This window comes from Vipera ursinii (genome assembly GCF_947247035.1).
Source record: "Vipera ursinii genome assembly, chromosome: 3".
In the NCBI taxonomy this organism is placed as follows: Eukaryota; Metazoa; Chordata; class Lepidosauria; order Squamata; family Viperidae; genus Vipera; species Vipera ursinii.
In genome coordinates this window covers 62,054,915-62,074,146 of record NC_139516.1, presented here as the reverse complement: position 1 = coordinate 62,074,146, position 19,232 = coordinate 62,054,915, and the positions used below count along the sequence as shown (strand labels likewise).

Here is a 19,232-nt window from a genome sequence, read left to right as displayed (position 1 = left end):
CTCTTTTTTTTTTCCCCCTGCGGATATAAGAATTGAGGGGTTTTTTTTTCTCCCCACAGCCCAAAACAAACATGGCGTCTATAAGGAGGCCCAAATTTCTCTTCCGGGGCGGAGCGACAGGACTTTGGCGCGAAGTTTCATCTCGCAGGGAGGAAGAGGGAAGTTGGCGCCGCGCTGAGCCTCGGATTGTCATTTTTTTTTTTCTTTCCCCGTCCAGCTTCGTCGGGCTTGAAAGAATGAATTGCAGCCCCTCGTGGAGGAAATCGTTGCCACGTAAGGGGATTTTTGTTGAACGACGTGATTATGAGATTTCTAAGGACAGCAGGATCGTATTGAAGCTGAGTGGCAGATTGATCTTCACCCTAGGGCAGGGGTAGGCAATCTCGGCTCTTTTATGACTCATGGACTTCAACTCCCAGAATTCCTGAGTCAGCTAACTCAGGAATTCTGGGAGTTGAAGTCCACGAGTCATAAAAGAGCCAAGGTTGCCTACCCCTGCCCTAGGGTCTCTTAAATACTTCTCTATTATGTTTAGAAAAGTGGGGGGGGGAGGTTAGGAGAATAACACAGAAGCTGAGGATTGAGCAGTGCCATAGCAACGAGATGTTCCAGGACTTTTCCTCTTTTGCTCACATGATGCATATTATACGATCTGATCTTTCGTGATTTTTTTTTTACAGATACCATAAACATAGAAAGTCAGAGAAAACGCACCTGTTCATGGATTGGCAAGGCTATATCTACAGACAGACAATTGCAGATCTCTCATTATAGGTGTGTCAGCCTGTTTTAGTTACTTCTTATAAAGCAAAATGTATACTGTAGTTCTGGGGAAATGCATAATAATGGAATAGTGCTGATAACTGAGCATACAGATAGTGGATAGAAAGAAGATGAGGAATGGTCATCCAATGACTCTAAAAAAATATTTGTCAATTTTTAGGGGAATATCTATTAAATATGAAAAAGATATCAGTGACATCTGTATTTTTCCTGGAGAATTTATTTTAATAGAAGAAGGAAGATATGATCAACTTTTTGTGGCAAGACTCTTAAGGCTATATGAAGATGGTAAGTTTTTTTGGTTTATTTCCTGTATATCAGTTTTCCAGTACTAAGATAAATTTGTTTTGTAGAATATTTATAAAAGATTGTCAAAAAGTAATATATGATACTAAGAAACTAAAATAAAATTAAAACATAATGTCATTAAATACATATTTTAATAAGAGGTTGCAGAACATGAGGATACAAAAACATTTTCTCAACGACTAAAACGTAAAATATAAGATTTAAATACAGATATTAAAGTGCTACAGAAAATCTTCAATACAATACTGAGTAACTAAATTACTAAAGTGTTAAGTATGTAAAATTCTAAAATATAGGATAGTGAAATATTGATCTTTTAAAAATTCTATGTAATGCTACACAGTGAATTTTTAAAAATGTTTTATTATAAAGTAGATTAGGTAGGTAGATAGATATAATATTACATCATTAACTATTGGTTTAAAATGCCTAAAAACTGTAGGAAATTAATTAATACGCACAGACTATATAAGCATATAACTACTAAAATGGCTTCCTCTTTAAATACTGCATTTTGAAATGATCTTTCTTCTACATATTACAAAAACCATATCATCATTGATGACACATGTCTCTTAAACAGTTTTGAATTTTTACTAAACTGAATAAAGTCTTTCCAAGTAGGATAAATGAATTGCTATGCCTAAATTCCAACATTTCATGTGTTATATCCATGAGTTTTTCTATTAAGTCTATTATTAAAATGCCAAAGATCTAAATTTGGAATAGTGGTTTGTTTACATTTCTAGGGTATAGCTATCTTTGCTGCAATTACAGATAGTCCATAACTTATGACGAGTTGCTTGGTGACCTTTTGAGGTAACAAGAGACCCAAATAAAAGTACTTACTACCCAGATTCAAAGTTCCAATAACTGCATGCTTCCCCCCCCCCCCATCATGTGTTTACATTTTGGACCACATTTATGACGAATTTTGTTGAAAAATGACGCTTACTTCTGGTTTCTGGTAAAAAACAAAAACCCAGACAATGGGGTTATTGACCATGGCATTTGCTTAATGACCATAGGTTAGCTTAACAACCGTGACTTCTTTCCCAAGGTTGTGCATGGCAGTTTCCTCAAGGGACCTGAGGAAGATGGTGTCACAAAGAGCCTCAGGGTAGGCCTCAGGGTGCAGAGTGGTGAGGATAACTGGGGCAGTTTCAGCTTTGTTCCACAGTGCTGGAGCTGTGCTGGAACTCAGGAGCTTCCTGCATCTCCAGGGCTGTGGCATACCAAGAAACCCCTTTGTGCTACGTTGCTGGGCAGCTGAGGCTTCACCCTGCACTGCAGTTCCAAGCTTCTTGCAGCCCAGAACTGCAACATGGCTACCAGTGCTGGAGCACAGGGGTTCAGGGGCTGCTTGCTGTCCTGCAAGGTAGGGTACAGGACATCAAAAAGTGGAGAGGGGAGGGGCAGATAGACAGATGGGGGGGAGTTGAAGAGATGGCCGTCCCTTATCAAGGCTTAGGACTGGATGAGACCAAAGCTAGAATGGGTTGGGTTGGGGTCAGTACTTTTTTAATGATCCATGATTCTTAGTTAATGATGCTGTACAACTACATCACTTGGCAGAAATTCTAGTTTCAATCGTCGCTGTAAGTTGAGGACTACTGGTATCTGTCTAGAACTATTGGCTTGAATGAAATATACCATTTTAGCAGTAGTTGATGGCAAAAGGCAGACACTCTTGCTTGCACTGACATTTAATGAAACCAAAGAAATGTATGTTTCAAAAATCTCCAAGGGGGTCTTTGTAAGTAATATTGTTTTTTCTACCCTAGATACTCAGGAGAAACATGCAGTTGTTGAGTGGTTTTCTCGTATTGAAGAAATACCATTTGGTCTCCGAAAAAGTTTGGGACACAAACAAGAGATATTCTTGAATGAGAAGGCTGAATGGGATACTGACATACTTGTTTCATCTATTGTTGATAAAATTATGGTGAGTAGTAGCAGATTCAAATGTGTGAAGGCAAGAAAAGGAAAATGTCTTCAGAAATTCTTTGACGTAGTTTGCTGTAATCGTAAACCTGAGATAGCTCTTTCCTGGCAACTTAAGAGCTGACTTGACATTTCTTCTTGGATATGTAATAGTAAACATGAAAGGCAGCACTTTAAAAAGAATATGAAGTAATCTTTATTATATTTTATTTTACATTATATTTGTGATAAATAGTCTATCATAAGATTGGTCATGACAGTTCTACTTCATCTGTTTTGACGCTTCACTTATACATTAATTTTCATTGATGGGCAACTTGAATTCTGTGTTCACAATCCTGCTGCATAAATAGGCTTAAATAGCATTGGCCAATCTGATTGATTTTATTTAAATGATGTGCATGGCCATTCATCTTGGAACACAACTGGACAACTCACGACAATAATAAAACTAAAAACCATAAAAAAAAACTAAAAAAAATGGTGCCTCAATCATCCCCTAAGGCAGACATGTCAAACTCGCGATATCACGTGACGTCGTGCAATGTATCGGGAGAGTTTTGCCATTGCCGGCAATGGGGTGGGTGTGGCTTCCGGATGACACATCCGGCCCATAGGCTGGCAGTTTGATACCCCTGCCCTAAGGTGCCCCAACAGTGATTTTTAAGTTCCCTTCACTCTATTCCAGTGCCTGAATAATGAGTCAGGCCTTAATAGCCTTCTGGAAGGCTAAAAGGGTGAAGTCTGATGGATCTGCAGTATTAGGCAGAAACTCTCAGGAAGAGACAACCTGATCCTATGCTGGGCAGGATTGTAAAGTTTAACCAGCACTTTGAATTGCACCCAGAAACTGGAAACCAGTGCAGCTCTTGCAACATGCGTGTAACTTGGGTGAATCTAGAGGTGCCTATCACAGCTTCTGCATTCTATAGACCAGTTGTAGCTTATGGGTGGTCTTCAAGGGCATGTATAGTTCAATGCATTGCCTAAACAATGTTTTATACTATTGATTATCGGTGCAGAACTGATCATTTAGAATATTTTCCCCAGTCTAGTAAGATTACAGCTTGGTAATCATCAATCAGCATTGCAGAATTGATCATTTAGATTATCTTCCCCAGTCTAGTCAGATTACAGTCCTGGTGATTGTCGATCAGCATGACCATTGTAGGAACAAAACTTTTGAGAAACACTAGATTAGATTAATTGGGCAGTGGTTTTTGTAATTTGAATTATTAATGTTTACATAAGTTGCATGTTACAAATAACATTTTAGGCGTCAGATATTTCTGATTCTAACACCAAATCAGTTTCTCTTAAATTACTGCTTGTTCTATACATGTTCTATGCATGTATACTGTTTAGAGATAGTGAAAAATATTATAAGCTAGTATTATATATGGTTCACTAGTACTGTAACGTATTAATATTAACAGCCCTAGATATATATTATGACTTCAATAGGTAGCAGTAAGTAGTCACTAACTTGGCTTGCCTCTGGTTACTACTTGGATTAGGCACCAATACCAGTGTTTTCAGCTAGGCATTTTTTTTTTAAATCACAAAGCAGCAAACCACTCCCACTTTGCCAAGGAAACTACATAAGTGAAGCCATTAGTAATTGAGCTCAACTGCATCTTTGCAATTCAGAGAGTTAATTCTAAAAATATGAGTTATAGTTCCCACTGTTTTGTTAAATATTCCTCTCTTCAAAGGAGAAGCCAGTTTTCGTTACATTTTGAGAAAATACATTTCTTAATTGACCTTTTGTTATGCTTAGAACTAACTGATGTTTAATCTCTTTGAATTATACTACGTTTTGGACAGGCAGATCACATTATTTCACTGCTGTGTAAAATGAACAACTTTCTGCTGTTTTGCTGTTTTTAGGTTATTCCTTTGTCACCATGTGAAGCGCTGCCTCTTGAAGCAAAAAACAAGCAAGTTATGTTTGTAAGGAAATCCTGGGATGGAAAAAAGATGAAGCCACTGAGACCTAATTTACTGGCAGAATTGAAAAATTCTGTTAAACTAAAGAATGACATAACTTTTGCAACGGAGGGCCATCTGACTCCCTCCCGCTTGCTGGAAGAAGCAACCAAAAATGTCACTTGGATTACCAAAGAAAGCAATAAAAGCAGCGCAGAAGTAAAACTGAGACATTCAGCTGCTAAGTCTTCCTTGTTTAAGCAGAGAAATTCCCCCAAACTTGCCGGTGGCGACATCCCTGGAGCAAAGAAAAGATTACAATTAAACAGTATGTTTACAAATGATTGGATATATCTTCGCTGTCAGAAGATATAGCTCTGTAAACTGCTACATGGTTTATATAATGCATAGCACCTTACTAATTTTAAGGGTTATACAGGTAGTCCTTGACTAATGATCACAAGCAAGCCCCATATTTCCATTGCTAAGCAAAACAGTTGTTAAGTGAGTTTTGCCCCATTTTACAACCTTTCTTGCCACAGCGGTTAAGCGAATCACTGCAGTTGTTAAATTAGTAACATGGTTGTTAAGTGAATCTGGCTTCCCCATTGACTGCTTATCAGAAGGTCTCGAAAGGTGGATCACGTGACCCTGGGACACTGTAACCGTCATAAATATGAGCCAGTTGCCAGGCATCAGAATTTTGATCACGTGACCACGGGGACGCTGCAACAGTCATGTGGAGAATGGTCATACGTCATTTTTTCCACTGCTGTTGTAACTTCGAACGGTCACTAAACATTGTAAATCAAGGACTACCTTTTAAAAGATTATTTACCTCTTACTAGAAAAATCCCTTGTGCAGTTCTTAATAATAGGGACTGTTCTGTATAACTTTTTCTTTTCTAAGCCACAGAATTACCCTGAATCAGCTCCCAAGAAGATTGTGTTAAAATGTTATATGAGAATAGTGATTATTTACTTCTTGAATTACTGTTATGTGCCACCCATTTTACTCTAAAAAGCAACTTGAGGTGATAATACTTTCTGGCTTCTCTGGATGATGACATTACTGTGGTTTGGACTATTTACCATCCTTAAAATTAGAGTTACTCATAACTAAAGCAGGACCTTTATATTAAGCAGATCTCTGTCTTTCAGATTATTTTCAGATGAAAGCCATAATTAACAATGGATGGCTTCTGATCTGGCACTCGTACAACTGAGGGGTTTGTTCATTTCTGCTGCTGAATTTGATTCATAAATATCTGTAACAGAAACAAAATTCTGCTGCTATTAGTATAACTCACCTGAAAATAACATAATTATGTAGGTTTATAAGTATATCATGATTGGAAGTTTTTATCATTGCCTTGAAAACTGAGAAAACCTGTGTAAAAAATGGGGGAACAAAAGGTTTTGTCCTTTCATGTTATTAGTTGGATGGAGAAGGAAAAAGAAAGATTTTTGGAATTAAAAAAAGCACCTGTTAATGTAATTAAAAAAAACACTGTAGCGTTCTGAGCTATGTCATATGGATCCTGCTTCTATACTGATAAATGCTCACATATTGTATTTTTTTCTTCTTTTAATTTAGATTAGAGATTAGGACCCATTTTTTATTGGCTGCTGTATTTCCCTGGGAGTAATATGCTGGGAAATATGCCATTAATAGGTACAACTAGAGAAAGCAATAGCAAAGTTAGCTCCATTGTTTAATTATTATTTTTATTTGACTTTTTTTCCTGTTGATTCCTTTCTGTCCAAATGCCACAATGCCAGGGAAAGAGTCAAATTGATCTGATCAGTAATCTGATGTTCCAATTCTAAGGTCATGTGGAATTTGGCCAATTCAGTTCCACAACAACTGTGCAAGATTATGATGAATTAAAATGGAAAATAACTTATACCAAAGGAAAGAAGGTATGGCCAACCAGAAGACTGATCCATAACATAGAAAACCAAAAAACCCTAAAGGAATTCAACTGCTTTAGCTCAACGCCTTGGAGACCAATTAGGTTTTCAACAATTTATGAAAAATCAATAAGATCTGAAATTGTTTCTTGGAAAAAACTTCAGAAGTTAGGTTGCAGGCCAGAGGAAATCTGACCTCAAGAGATACATAAGGACATATGTATTCAGAAATTATTATGCCTTAATGATTCCTATTAAATCTTGTTCTGATTTTTTTTTCCTTTTAGCACCTACAAAATCTCCTAGAAGTATGCTTCTAGGAGTGCAACAAGATTTGATTGAGCTTCTAGACTATGGTTTGACTGAAACTCCACAACGATCATTCCTTAAAAGAAAAGTAACATTTACTGGCATTAAAGGTTCTCCTAAAAAAAAATCTTGTGTTTCTGATGAGGAAGATTTGCTTTCAGATATAAAACCACTGGATGAGCAACCTGAAAGAACTACAACAAATTTACCAAGTTTATGTCAGAAGATCCAAGATTCCAATCTGAAAGTCAGCAGTTCTGCAGTGACACAAAGTACTAAAGGGTAGGGCTCAACATTATGTCCTAAATTTGGAAATACGGTCTTCTGAACAGCTTATTGTTCTTGTGTGTATATTAACATTCATTTTTCTTGACGTAAGACAGGCATCCCCTTCTGTGTATTTAATATTAATTTACTTCTTGTCTGCAATAATTTGCTGACAGGAAGAAATATTAGCTTTTTAATACTGGTGATAAATTTAACAGATTAATAATTATACTTGAATACGATTCCATGGGTTAAATTTTGTCTGCCTAGATTTTCTTAAAAGTATCTGTTTCTTGAATAATTGAGAATAGTGAAGGTGTCATACATTTTTCATAGAATATAACATATAGTCACATTTCTCTATAGTTTAGATGAATATGAGTTGGAAACAAGGAATCCAGCGATGACTCCACGTTCACGCAGAAAATGTGCACAAGTGACTGCTGCTCGAATTGCAGAACAATTTAGGTGAGACTGCTATCCATATTACATTTTATTTGTGTATGCTGTAAGCCCTGAAATGCCTAGTGTGTTAGTAACACTTGATAAATTATTGGTGGAAATAATTGCTTTATATATGCATGTTTACAAATATATTGTTGAATAGACTTTTTAAAAAGAAAACATTGTCCAAAATTGATCTTTGTATAAACGAAAATAAGTGGGCCAAACCTGGATCAACAACCCTCACAGTAATTCATTCATAGGGCATTTTTTTTTACCCTTACCTACTTTTTTTAATTTTACATTTAAACGTTACAGTTTAAATGATAGAAGATTGCCGCATGTAATCTCACCTTCACTCTTCTACTTAGGAGTACAAAATTTGGTTATATCCAAAGTTTTGAATTAAAATTTCCATCCCATTTGGCAGCATAGCCATTGATCAGGGTTTATTGGAGGTATAGATCAAATACGTGATGGAGACATGAAGACATCAGGTTGCAGATTCTGTTGTTTGTTGTCTAACCCCCCCTTACAAACCAAATGTTAGGTCCTTGGCAGGCTTTCAAAGTTCTCTTCCAATACCTTATTAGCAAAAAAGATAGTTACAGAATTTCAAGTTGTTTTGTTTCCCATTTTTTTCAATACAATTGTCCAGCTCAGTATATACCTAGTGTGATTAAGGTGAAATAACTGAAGGTGTTTCTGTTTTGTAACAGTCCTGTTTCCCTCTCTGCTTTCCCAGGATCTGTTAGAAGTTCCTTCGCAGAGTAGCAGTTTGGGGATTAGATGATAGTTCTCTGAGTAGCTGGACCTTGCATGCTTTTTTGCATGCCATCTCTTTCAAAACCTATGGCATTATTTAATCCACTAAAAGCCCAAAGTACAAAGATCTAATTTAAAGGTGGCTGAGCTCAACCCAGAGGTCCCCTCACATTCCTTAGACATCAAAAGAATCTCAGATAAAGCAGGATTCACTATGTCTGTGTCTAAGCAGGGGCTCATTATCTGTCTGCTCATAATCTCTCATTGTCTTCAGCCAGTGTTGTTCCAGGAGTCTCTTTTTCTGCCCATTTTCCGATTATTTTTTTTAATTCCATTTATATCCCGCCCTTCTCCGAAGACTCAGGACGGCTTACAAGCTTAGCAGTAGCCTTCATTCTATGTATATGCCTGCTTATTAGGGCTTTCACACACACCCCAAGCGGCATTATTACAAAGTCAGCTTAATTGTCCCCAACAATCTGGGTCCTCATTTTACCTACCTCGGAAGGATGGAAGGCTGAGTCAACCTTGAGCCTGGTTGGATGCAAACCTGCACTAGTGTTACTTTCTGGTGGTGTTACTTTCAGCTGGTGTTACTTAAGGAGGCATTAGCCCACTGCTCCACCAATTCAAAATATGATGTGTCTAATTTATTTCTTTAGTGTTTTAAATGCAGCTGAAGCTAAAAGCAAGGGTAAGAAGTGTCCTAGTCCCTTGGAAACTTCTGATTCAGATAGCAGTGATGAAGAAGACAACAAGAAACTTCATACACCTAAAAGGCAAACAAAATCCACTCCCAAGTTCTCAAAGAACCAATCCATGGGAACACCTACCAAGGATTCAAGGAATACTGTAAGAACTATAGGCATTTCTAAAAACACAAAATTGTAATTACTCTCAAAAATCATAAAATAAACATAAAATAAACCCTTGATGTTACAATTTATAAAATTCAGTTTGGAATTTATAAATGGAGATTTTTGAGAAGAATAGCGGTTATATTTGGAGTCAAATAATACCATCTTCATTTTACCTGATCAAGCTAGGCTGTGTCTTTGTACGTGTGGGTCATTTAAATGAATTTCAGCTCCTGGCAACATGAACAAATCAATACTGTTTTCTTGGCAATATTTTTGGAAGTGGTTTACCATTCCTCCTTCAGGATTTTGGTTTAAAGTTCCTGGTCTTGGTCTAGTGTTGATTGGTTCTAAGTCACTCAGCTGGCTTTTATTCCCAAGAAAAAACAAAAATACAGGTCTCCCTGCTCCTAGCCCAGTGTCTTTAATCACAACATCAAACTGGCTACAAGGTGAACTACAAAATTCCAAAATAGGAAATAATGTAAAACTATTTCCACCTTTCCTTCTTTCGGTCCACTTTTGCGTTGAATATTCATTTAAATTCTATGCCAAATAAATAATGTACTAAGCATTAAAATGTTTGGGTTAATTTTTCAATTATTATTTTCAGCAGTTTCAAAGCAGAACAAAATGCAAACCATTTCTAAATGAGAAAATAATGGTTTTTCTTGCAGTCTAAGCCAAGTACCCCAAAAACTCCACGTAATGCCACCCCAAGAATTCGCAGTCGAAATCAGACTATGCAGAAGCCGACCAGTGTGCTAGAACAGGCAAGGATGAGGTAAAGTAAAATATTCCTTGTATTTCCCAAGGGAAGAAATAAATAATAATGTACAGGTAGTCCTTGAGTTATGACCACAATTGAGCCTAAATTTATTTGTTAAGTGAGACATTTGTTAAGTGAGTTTTGCTCCATTTTACAACCTTTCTTGCCAGAGTTGTTAAATGAATCATTGCAGGGGTTAAATTAGTTAATAGTTAAGAGAATCTGGATTCCCATTGACTTTGCTTGTCACTGCAACTATTATGAGTCAGTTACCATAATTTTGATCACGTGACCATTGGGATGCTGAAGTGATTGTAAGTGTGAAAACTGGTCGTAAGTCACTTTTTTCAAGGCTGTTGTAACTTCGAACAGTCACTAAATGAGCTGTTAAGTCAAGGACTACCTCTAGTTAAAGGAGGACAAGCTAGAAGTTAGCCTTTGAGGGTGATGTAAATAATATTTTTTTATTACAGCAATAGATCCATGGTGGCGAACCTATGGCACGTGTGCCACAGGTAGCACGCAGAGCCTTCTCTGTGGGCACGCGTGCCATCGCCCCATTCCTAGGCCTTCAGCTGGTTTTTATAAAACCTTTTTGCTTTAGGCCTCTGCCGCCGCATGCAAAAATAAAAAAGGGTTCAATCAATCAATTTCAACTTCTCGCGGGGAAAAAAAAGATCTCGCAAAATTGGGACTGATTGAAATTTTTAGTCCCACCCAGTCTGCCGTTACCACTGCAGCCACGCCCACCCAATGGGCCACGCCCACCAGGCACACAACAATACATAAGTGGGTTTTGGGTTGCAGTTTGGGCACTCAGTCTCTAGAAGGTTCGCCATCACTGCAATAGATAATATATTGGTATCTTTAAATAAACACCCCGTCTGTTACGAATATCTGATTCTTCTTGTTTTATATTTGCGTATAGAATATTTTTTTTACTATGGATTAGCTTTTAAGTTATAAAGTCACTTTTTTGGGGGGGGGAAATAACCCCTTTTTCAACCCAGCATTATTTGAAATCAATTCTTAGAACATTTGCATAACAATTCTTAATAAATTCTATTCTGTGCCTAGCCACTTACTTAGAAATCATGTAAATGGACTTTTTTGTATTGATGTCCCTTTCCTCCTCTTTTGCTTTGACAGACTGCATGTATCTGCTGTCCCAGAGACCTTGCCCTGCCGTGAAAAGGAATTCCAGGATATCTGTAACTTCATAGAAAGCAAGCTTCTTGATGGGACAGGAGGGTGAGTGTTTCTTGGCATGCTTTTCATCAATTTTCAGTTTCATTAAAGAGGCGAAGGGAACAATCATTATAAATAAGGCAGCTTTTGATTAGAAAAACAGAAATCTTAGTGATTAGTATTGGTTCTCCTGTGTTTCAGGTGTATGTACATTTCTGGAGTTCCTGGAACAGGCAAAACAGCAACAGTCCATGAAGCCATTCATTATCTTCAGCGGGCAGCAGAAAATGAAGAGATTCCAGCTTTCCAGTTTATAGAGATTAATGGAATGAAACTGACTGATCCACACCAAGCCTATGTGCTAATTTTAAAGGTGAATATGCTTGAGAAAAATGGAATTGGGCAAGACGCCTTTTCAGTCGTTTCTTAAATTCAGAGGGTGAGCTTCCCTGTCTCTAGAAGTGTGTTTCTCTCTCTCTCTCTCTCTCTCTCTGTGTGTGTGTGTGTACCATAAGTTGTCTCTGCAGTTTTTTTCTTGATATGCGACAGTGTTTTCAACCTATGTCTTCAACATGAATAATTGAAGGTTATGGAGTGTAATCTAGCACATTGTTTCTGTGGAAGTTGGTAGATAGATGTTCTTAAGTCTTGGCTGAGGAAAAATGAACAGCCCAAATACATCTGGATGACATACATGCCTATGGAGGATTAAAACCTCAGTCTTCCTGCTCCTAGTTCAACATCTTAAACCAACTGGCTCTCCATTCCAGGTGCACACGTGTTTGTGTGTGTGTGTGTGTGTGTGTGTGTGTGTGTACACACTACTGATACAACTTATGTTGTGGAAAATGGCTGTCTTTTAAAATTTGGAAGATTGCAAACACTTTAGTACTTATTTACAGCTAATTAAATATGAAGTGATCATGACGTGATTCCAGGTTCAAAAATCCTGCTGTATCCAGAATTAATGCAAATGTCTCTCCAAATATATTGTGTAAACACCCAGGCAGATTAACAGCTCTTGCCCTTGCTTTCTGAAGTTAATGGATTAAAGACAATGCTTTTGGCAAGACTGAATAAGTGTATGAGCTGACAGGTGGTACTTCAACATTTATGTTACCATCCAGGGAAATATTTGGAGTTTATTAATGATTGGATTCTCAGACAAGATTTTAAAAGGGAGTCTTATGATACTTATTACAACTTGCATAATTTCAGACAATATGTAAATATTTAAATCATATTAATAAAGTGGAAGGAGTATACCACAACAACATTCTAAGATATGATTATTACAGAATAATGTAACAGATTTGCTTAGCACAGCTGGGGTATGCTGTAGACATTTATCTAAATACAACTTAACATACGGTAAGTAAAATAGTTGCATCAAATTATCTCTCCCCAAAATGTACCTTTTACTCCTAAACATACAACCCATAGTAAAATAATTAGCATCCAAAGTCTTTTTCCTTTTACTGAAACATATCTACATATGACAGAAAGATGAAATAACAGGCTTTTATAAATGAAATAATACATGAAAAGAAACAACCAGAAAAGTTTTAACTATAAATTTGGCTACATAGAAGTTCTGTGGCAAAATAGTCAGCAAATAAATTTAATAAGAATATTTTTAATAACTAAGGCTAAACTTTCCTAAAAGCAAGCAAATGACCAGATGTTCTAAACAATCAAGCTCCATTGTCATAATACTTTAAAATGTTTACAATACAGTTTAATATTTAAAACAAAAGTGAAGTTCTCACTGCTATAGTCAAGCTGGATGAAGTAGGTATTACGAGGAAAAGATTCTTACCTCCTTGATGTCAGGTATTTCTCAATGCAAGGAGGCACGCACATAAGTCTCCTCATCTCCCACAAGAGAAAAATAATGGGACATATGAAAAACATTCATAAGGGTGGTTCTGTCTGATCTCAATTGCCTTGGCTTTTAAAAAGCTCATTATCTCCTACTCTCTGACACCTCTCTTTCCTATCTTGTTTAATAATTATGTCTGCTTTATTAGTATAAATATTTACAGCTCCAAGTGGATTTATGGGTTTACAATCTGATGGTGCTCGACATAAAAAATTAACATAGGTCTGGCAGAAAGTTTATCTGGACATTAGGTTCAATTATGACAAACTGGAGGCAATATAATTTTGCAAACTTATAGTTTTTTTAGGCAAGTTCTTCCATCTGTCCTTCCAAAGCTGACAACATGCCACACTGAATATAGTAGGATTTAATTTCCAGATAAACATACATAGAATTATACTATTGCTATAGCAGAATTCATTGCTGCTGCACAAGTTCGTAACACCAGTCTCCATTTAACCTGATTTAGCTACTGACAGGCCAGAAGACAACTGCCAATCACGCGGCTGAACTTCTGAAAAAGATGTTTTGCACACCTGGATCAAAAAGGAAAACTGTAGTACTTGTTGTGGATGAGGTAATGTGGGAGTTCTTATATTAGGAGATTGTTTTTTAGTTTGTTTTGTAAGTATTTCAGAGCCATGGGGCTGCTGTAAGATTGAAATGGTCTCAAGTGATCATCCTTGTCAATAAAAACAATGTAAATTATTTCAAAACACTTTCATTCCCTTCAGTTGAACAAGAGGGGGCCTACAAATATTAATTAAAAATAAAAATAATCTCTGCTGAGTTTAAAATCTTTTAAAAAGAATGCAAAGGGGAAAAATCTACTTTCTGTGTTCATCCCTAAACTGATACATTTCTGTGGATTAACTCCAGGTTTCAGTTCCAATTATGTAACAAGCACCTGTTCTTTAAGCAGAAATGTACTGATACAGAGAAGGAAATATACAGTATTTTTCTTTAGATACTTATATATGCAGTATTATCCATCGGTTAAACTAAAAATAATGCTGATTGTATTTGAATGTTAACACAAAATAATATTTTCCTGCAAAACTAAAAAAATTAGAACCAGATCTTGTACATTTTTGTAGCATATAGTTTCTTCATCTGTAATTTTGCATCAATTTTTCCCTCAATCTAGCTTGATCTCCTATGGACTCGAAAACAAAATGTGATGTACAATCTCTTTGACTGGCCCACCGAGAAAAATTCCAAATTAATTGTCTTGGCCATTGCTAACACTATGGATTTGCCAGAAAGAATAATGATGAAAAGAGTAGCCAGCAGGCTGGTATGTCTGTTTAATTCTATTACTATGGTTATCTTGCATTCATGATGTTTACAGAAATTAATGAAAAAGAAGGGAATGAACTATTACTGTGCTTTGCAGTTGTTACTGGTATGAGAAAAATTCCAGATAAAGTCTCAAGTTAATTCTCTGAGATGCCACTTTAGATATGGTATGAATAAAGAAAAGTTTGTACTAAGAGTTTAAATAATGGTGTTATGCATTTGATTATTGCATTTTTCTATTCTGAAGCTGGCCATTTATAGAACTAGATATCAAACAGAGGAGTATTTGTGGTGCTAGAAAAAAGAAAGATTCTTATGTGGGAGTGTTCAGCCCATGATAATAGGCTGGAATGCATGGAGTTCTGGAGAAACCACTTGCAATAATATCACAAGTTCCGAATAAAACATTTCAGCAGTTTGCACCTAAAATTGCATTTGATGCATACATTTTTAGTTTCCATATAATTAAAAAGCATTTTGAACAGTAAATCCATAAGGTTAAACAACTGCACATCCTGTAATTTATTTTATCTCTATATTTCATGCAGCTTGTAAGATTTACTGAATAGCCCTTTCAAGAGGTTTGATGTTTTCTTTTTTTGCAGGGCCTAACCCGAATGTCTTTCCAGCCGTACACCTACAAGCAGTTACAACAAATTGTCTCTTCCAGGATCAATCAGTTAAAAGCATTTGAAGAGGATGCAGTTCAGTTCATTTCTAGAAAGGTAAATTGACCATAGTGGCAGCTGTGTGGATTTCTTCTTCTTTTTTTAAATTAACACTGCGCTTAGTAGTTAACGACTGAACTCTAACTGAAGTGCAAACTATACACCAAACTGATGGATCTAGGTCTGTATCATAAATTAGTGAAATTTTAAAGAAGCGCTTCATTCTTCATTATTGTGTCTCAGTTTTATAACAGGCTCTTGTTGTTCCAATGGGATTCTGGAGAAAGCGAAGATGATAGTAATCAAATCCACAAAATGTGTTTATTTTCTTAGCAAACTTATATGGCTGCCCATCTACCAGACAGAACATTGGGCAATGCACAAATATAATCAACAGACAAAAAACACTTAAAAACAACATTGAGCCCCCAGTAAAACTTGCATGCACCAATCTTGCAATGCCCGCTCCATCAACACCTTGGCCCCATTGTCTGGGGGAAAAGCTGGATCTTCACTGCTTTCCTGAAGGTGAACGAGGTCAGGGGCATCTGTACCTCTGGAGAGAAACTGTTCCATAAGGGAAGGGCCATGACAGAAAAGGTTTCCTCTGCCCTACCAGATTACACTATTTCAGGGCTTTTCAACCTTTTCACCCATTGCACGTTTAGGATATGGCAACATCCGAGTACCACCAGTCGCCTAGCAAGGTGTCAAACACTTGATGACCCCAAAAAAAAGGAAAAAAGTGATGAACTACAGATAGTCCTTGACTTACAACAGTTTGCTTAGTGGTTGTTCGAAGTTACAATGGCACTGAAAAAAGTGCCCCCCCCCCAAACCACAGCCAAGCAAGACACCTGCCTGCCCGCCCGGTGGCACTCTTCCTCCTGTCCGAGGTTTTCATTGTTGTGAGCATTTCTGTTGAGGATTGGCAGTGGGGGTGGGGTGGGTGTTTGGTTTTTATTTCCCCCATCTGCTGGGTGGTTGCAGCAGGTTTTGGTCACTTCACATGACCCTGGGACACTGTGACCGTCATAAATATGAATCAGTTGCCAAGCATCTGAATGTAACTCACAAGACCCTGGAGATGCTGCAACATTCCAGCTGATCGGCGCTTCTGGGCTCAGCAGAAGTGTCGGGATCAGTGCCGAGCTCCAGCTGGAGCCTGGTGCTAATCCTGGTGCTTCCACTGAGCCCTGACAGCCCTGAAGTGCTGATCCTGGCGCTTCCGCTGAGCCCTGACAGCCCTACAGCTCCAGCCATCTCTCACTCAGGTTTGTGCGGTGCTGCCACCAGTTCAGCTCATTCCCCTCCCCCACTACCATTTTTCTAGTGTCGCGTACCACCTGTCAGGTGCCAATGTACCACAGGTGGTACCCGTACCACTGGTTGAAAAGCCCTGCACTATTTCACTGAGGAGACTTGGAGTATGCTCACTCTGCCAGATCTAGTGGGGAGAGGCAAAAACCACCAGGAATAGACAATCCCAAAACTAAGCTGGCCCTATTGTCACGTAGAGCCTGAAGGGAGACAACAATAGTTTACGTTGCACCTAGAAGCTTACTAGGAGGCACTGTAGCAAACTCAGTCATGATGCTGCCTGGTCAGACTGCAATATATCCACTACTCTGTGCCGTTTCCTGATTTTAGCATTATAGATTCACAACAAATGGGGGGAACCAAATTAGCATGGAGAAAGGGGAATTTTTGGGTGAAACAAATATTCCACATTAAATAATGTTAAACAGCTATCGTTTTTTTCTGGATACTGCAATATAGGGAAAAAGATCAACTTTCATTTTCAATCAATACATTTTAGGTTGCAGCTTTGTCTGGTGATGCAAGACGATGCCTTGATATCTGCAGAAGGTCCACTGAAATCTGTGAACGTGATCGCAAAAGGGGTGTTTCTGGGTTAGTCAACATGGCTCACGTTATGCAAGCTGTGGATGAAATGTTCTCATCTCCATATATAAATGCGATTAGGTAATATAATAGTTTACCTGTGAATCTTCTCTTCTTCAGTGCCATAAAGGAAAATCTGGTCTGAGTAGTGTGACAGCCTACAGTTTTTACCACCTTATGAATTTTTACTTCTATATGCACCCACAATTGAGATAACACTGTAGAATACATGTCTGCCTCGTAAGTCAACATGTTGTTTCTTGCAACCACCAAGTAGAAACTATATATAGTGTACCAACAGTCTTAGAAGTACTTTTTTATTATGCTGATTAATCTTGTTGGGGTTCCATTCTCTTTTAGGAATGGTTCGCTGCAGGAGCAAATATTCCTGAAAGCCACAATTGCAGAATTTCATAGGTTAGGACTAGAAGAAGCTACAATTCAGCAGGTAAAAATGAATGCTAATTTTTTCAAGACGACTTTAGTTATATTCTGGGGATGTATCTTTTCATTGGGAATTATTATTTAATACATTTTATACAGTGTAGCTCTTTATTCCAATTCACAACTATGCACTAAGTAGATTAGTGCTTCAGGTCTTTGGCAGTTCTTCTCCTCAAGCTTGTATTTTTATATTTTGAATGTAATTATTTGTCAGACCATACTATGCATTCTTCCAAATTGCATAAATTCAATCTAGACAATCTATTTGACAATCTTTTAATATAATATATGGTACTTATAGGGACGCGGTGGCTCAGTGGGTTATGATGCTGAGCTTGTCGATCGGAAGGTCGGCAGTTTGGCGGGTCGAATCCCGAGTGCCGCGTAACAGAGTGAGCGCCTGTTACTCGTCCCAGCTTCTGCCAACCTAGCAGTTCGAAAGCACGTAAAAATGCAAGTAGAAAAATAGGGACCACTACGGTGGGAAGGTAACAGCGTTCCGTGCGCCTTTGGTGTCTAGTCATGCCGGCCACATGACCACGGAGATGTCCTCGGACAAGCGCTGGCTCTTCAGCTTTGAAACGGAGATGAGCACCGGCCCCTAGAGTCAGAAACGACTAGCACGCATGTGCGGGGGAAACTTTACCTTTACTTACCTTTATGGTACTTATTGTTAATTGGTTCCAGGAGGCACGATGGGTAACAAATGAATTTTTCTCATAAGGAATAATGTAGTGAGTCACAAGGCAGCCGACACTGACAAGTTCTAGCTTGTGCACTAAGTACCAAACAAACAACTGGGACACAATTTTTGTGTCAAAATGTGTTGAGTATCAAATTCAATGAATTTCAAACCAGTTGAGTACCAAGGTACCACCGTATATACAAGTCTGAAAAAATGGCCTATCTCAGTTGTTCTCAACCTTTTCTTCACCACGGACCCCCAAGACATAACTCAAGATTTAAATCATAAAATTTCTTCAAGCATCCGTGGACTCCCTGTGATGACATCACAGCCTCCAAGACTCCGCAAACCACAAATTGAGAACCACTGCTGTATCTTATTGGTTATTTTCCCATAGAAAAAAGAGGAAAGTAATTAGAAATTACTCTTTTTAACTTGCTTGTTTTTAACCTTCAGTTTTGTTTTTCCCCACTTCTAGATATTTCATCAGCATGTTGCTCTATGTAGAATTGAAGGCCTGCCAACCCCTACCGTATCTGATATAATGGCAATTTCCTCCCGACTTGGTGCTTGTAAACTTTTGCTGGTAGAATCTCATGCTAAGTACCTAGGCATGCGAGTTCGACTCAATGTTAGCCAGAATGATGTCATGTATGCACTCAAGCAAGATCAGGATGCCAAAAATACTAAATTTTAATAAGATTTGTTTTAAATGATGCTGATTGATACTTGAAATTTTGTTTTTAAACTTATTTTAGCTATTTTTATAGTGTTTATAATAATAACTATTCTTTAAAAAAATAATCCGGTTGTTCTGTGCTCTCATTATAACTCTACATTATACTATACTGTAATTCTACTTTATAGATCT

At 37.6% G+C, this 19,232-nt stretch overlaps 1 protein-coding gene across 1 annotated transcript; it reads left to right on the top strand.

The window, feature by feature from the left end:
• Window positions 1-71: 71 nt before the first annotated feature.
• On the top strand, window positions 72-19,159 carry ORC1 (origin recognition complex subunit 1; the record flags this gene model as incomplete). Its single annotated transcript, XM_083360227.1, is given in 19 exon segments — window positions 72-149; window positions 151-207; window positions 210-273; window positions 681-774; window positions 944-1,071; window positions 2,877-3,037; window positions 4,927-5,293; window positions 7,167-7,470; window positions 7,822-7,923; window positions 9,327-9,516; window positions 10,199-10,305; window positions 11,440-11,541; window positions 11,680-11,851; window positions 13,830-13,937; window positions 14,508-14,657; window positions 15,265-15,384; window positions 17,147-17,313; window positions 17,593-17,680; window positions 18,840-19,159. Coding segments are annotated over 19 exon segments (2,778 nt in total). The 3' UTR covers window positions 19,059-19,159.
• Between the last annotated feature and the right edge of the window lie 73 nt (window positions 19,160-19,232).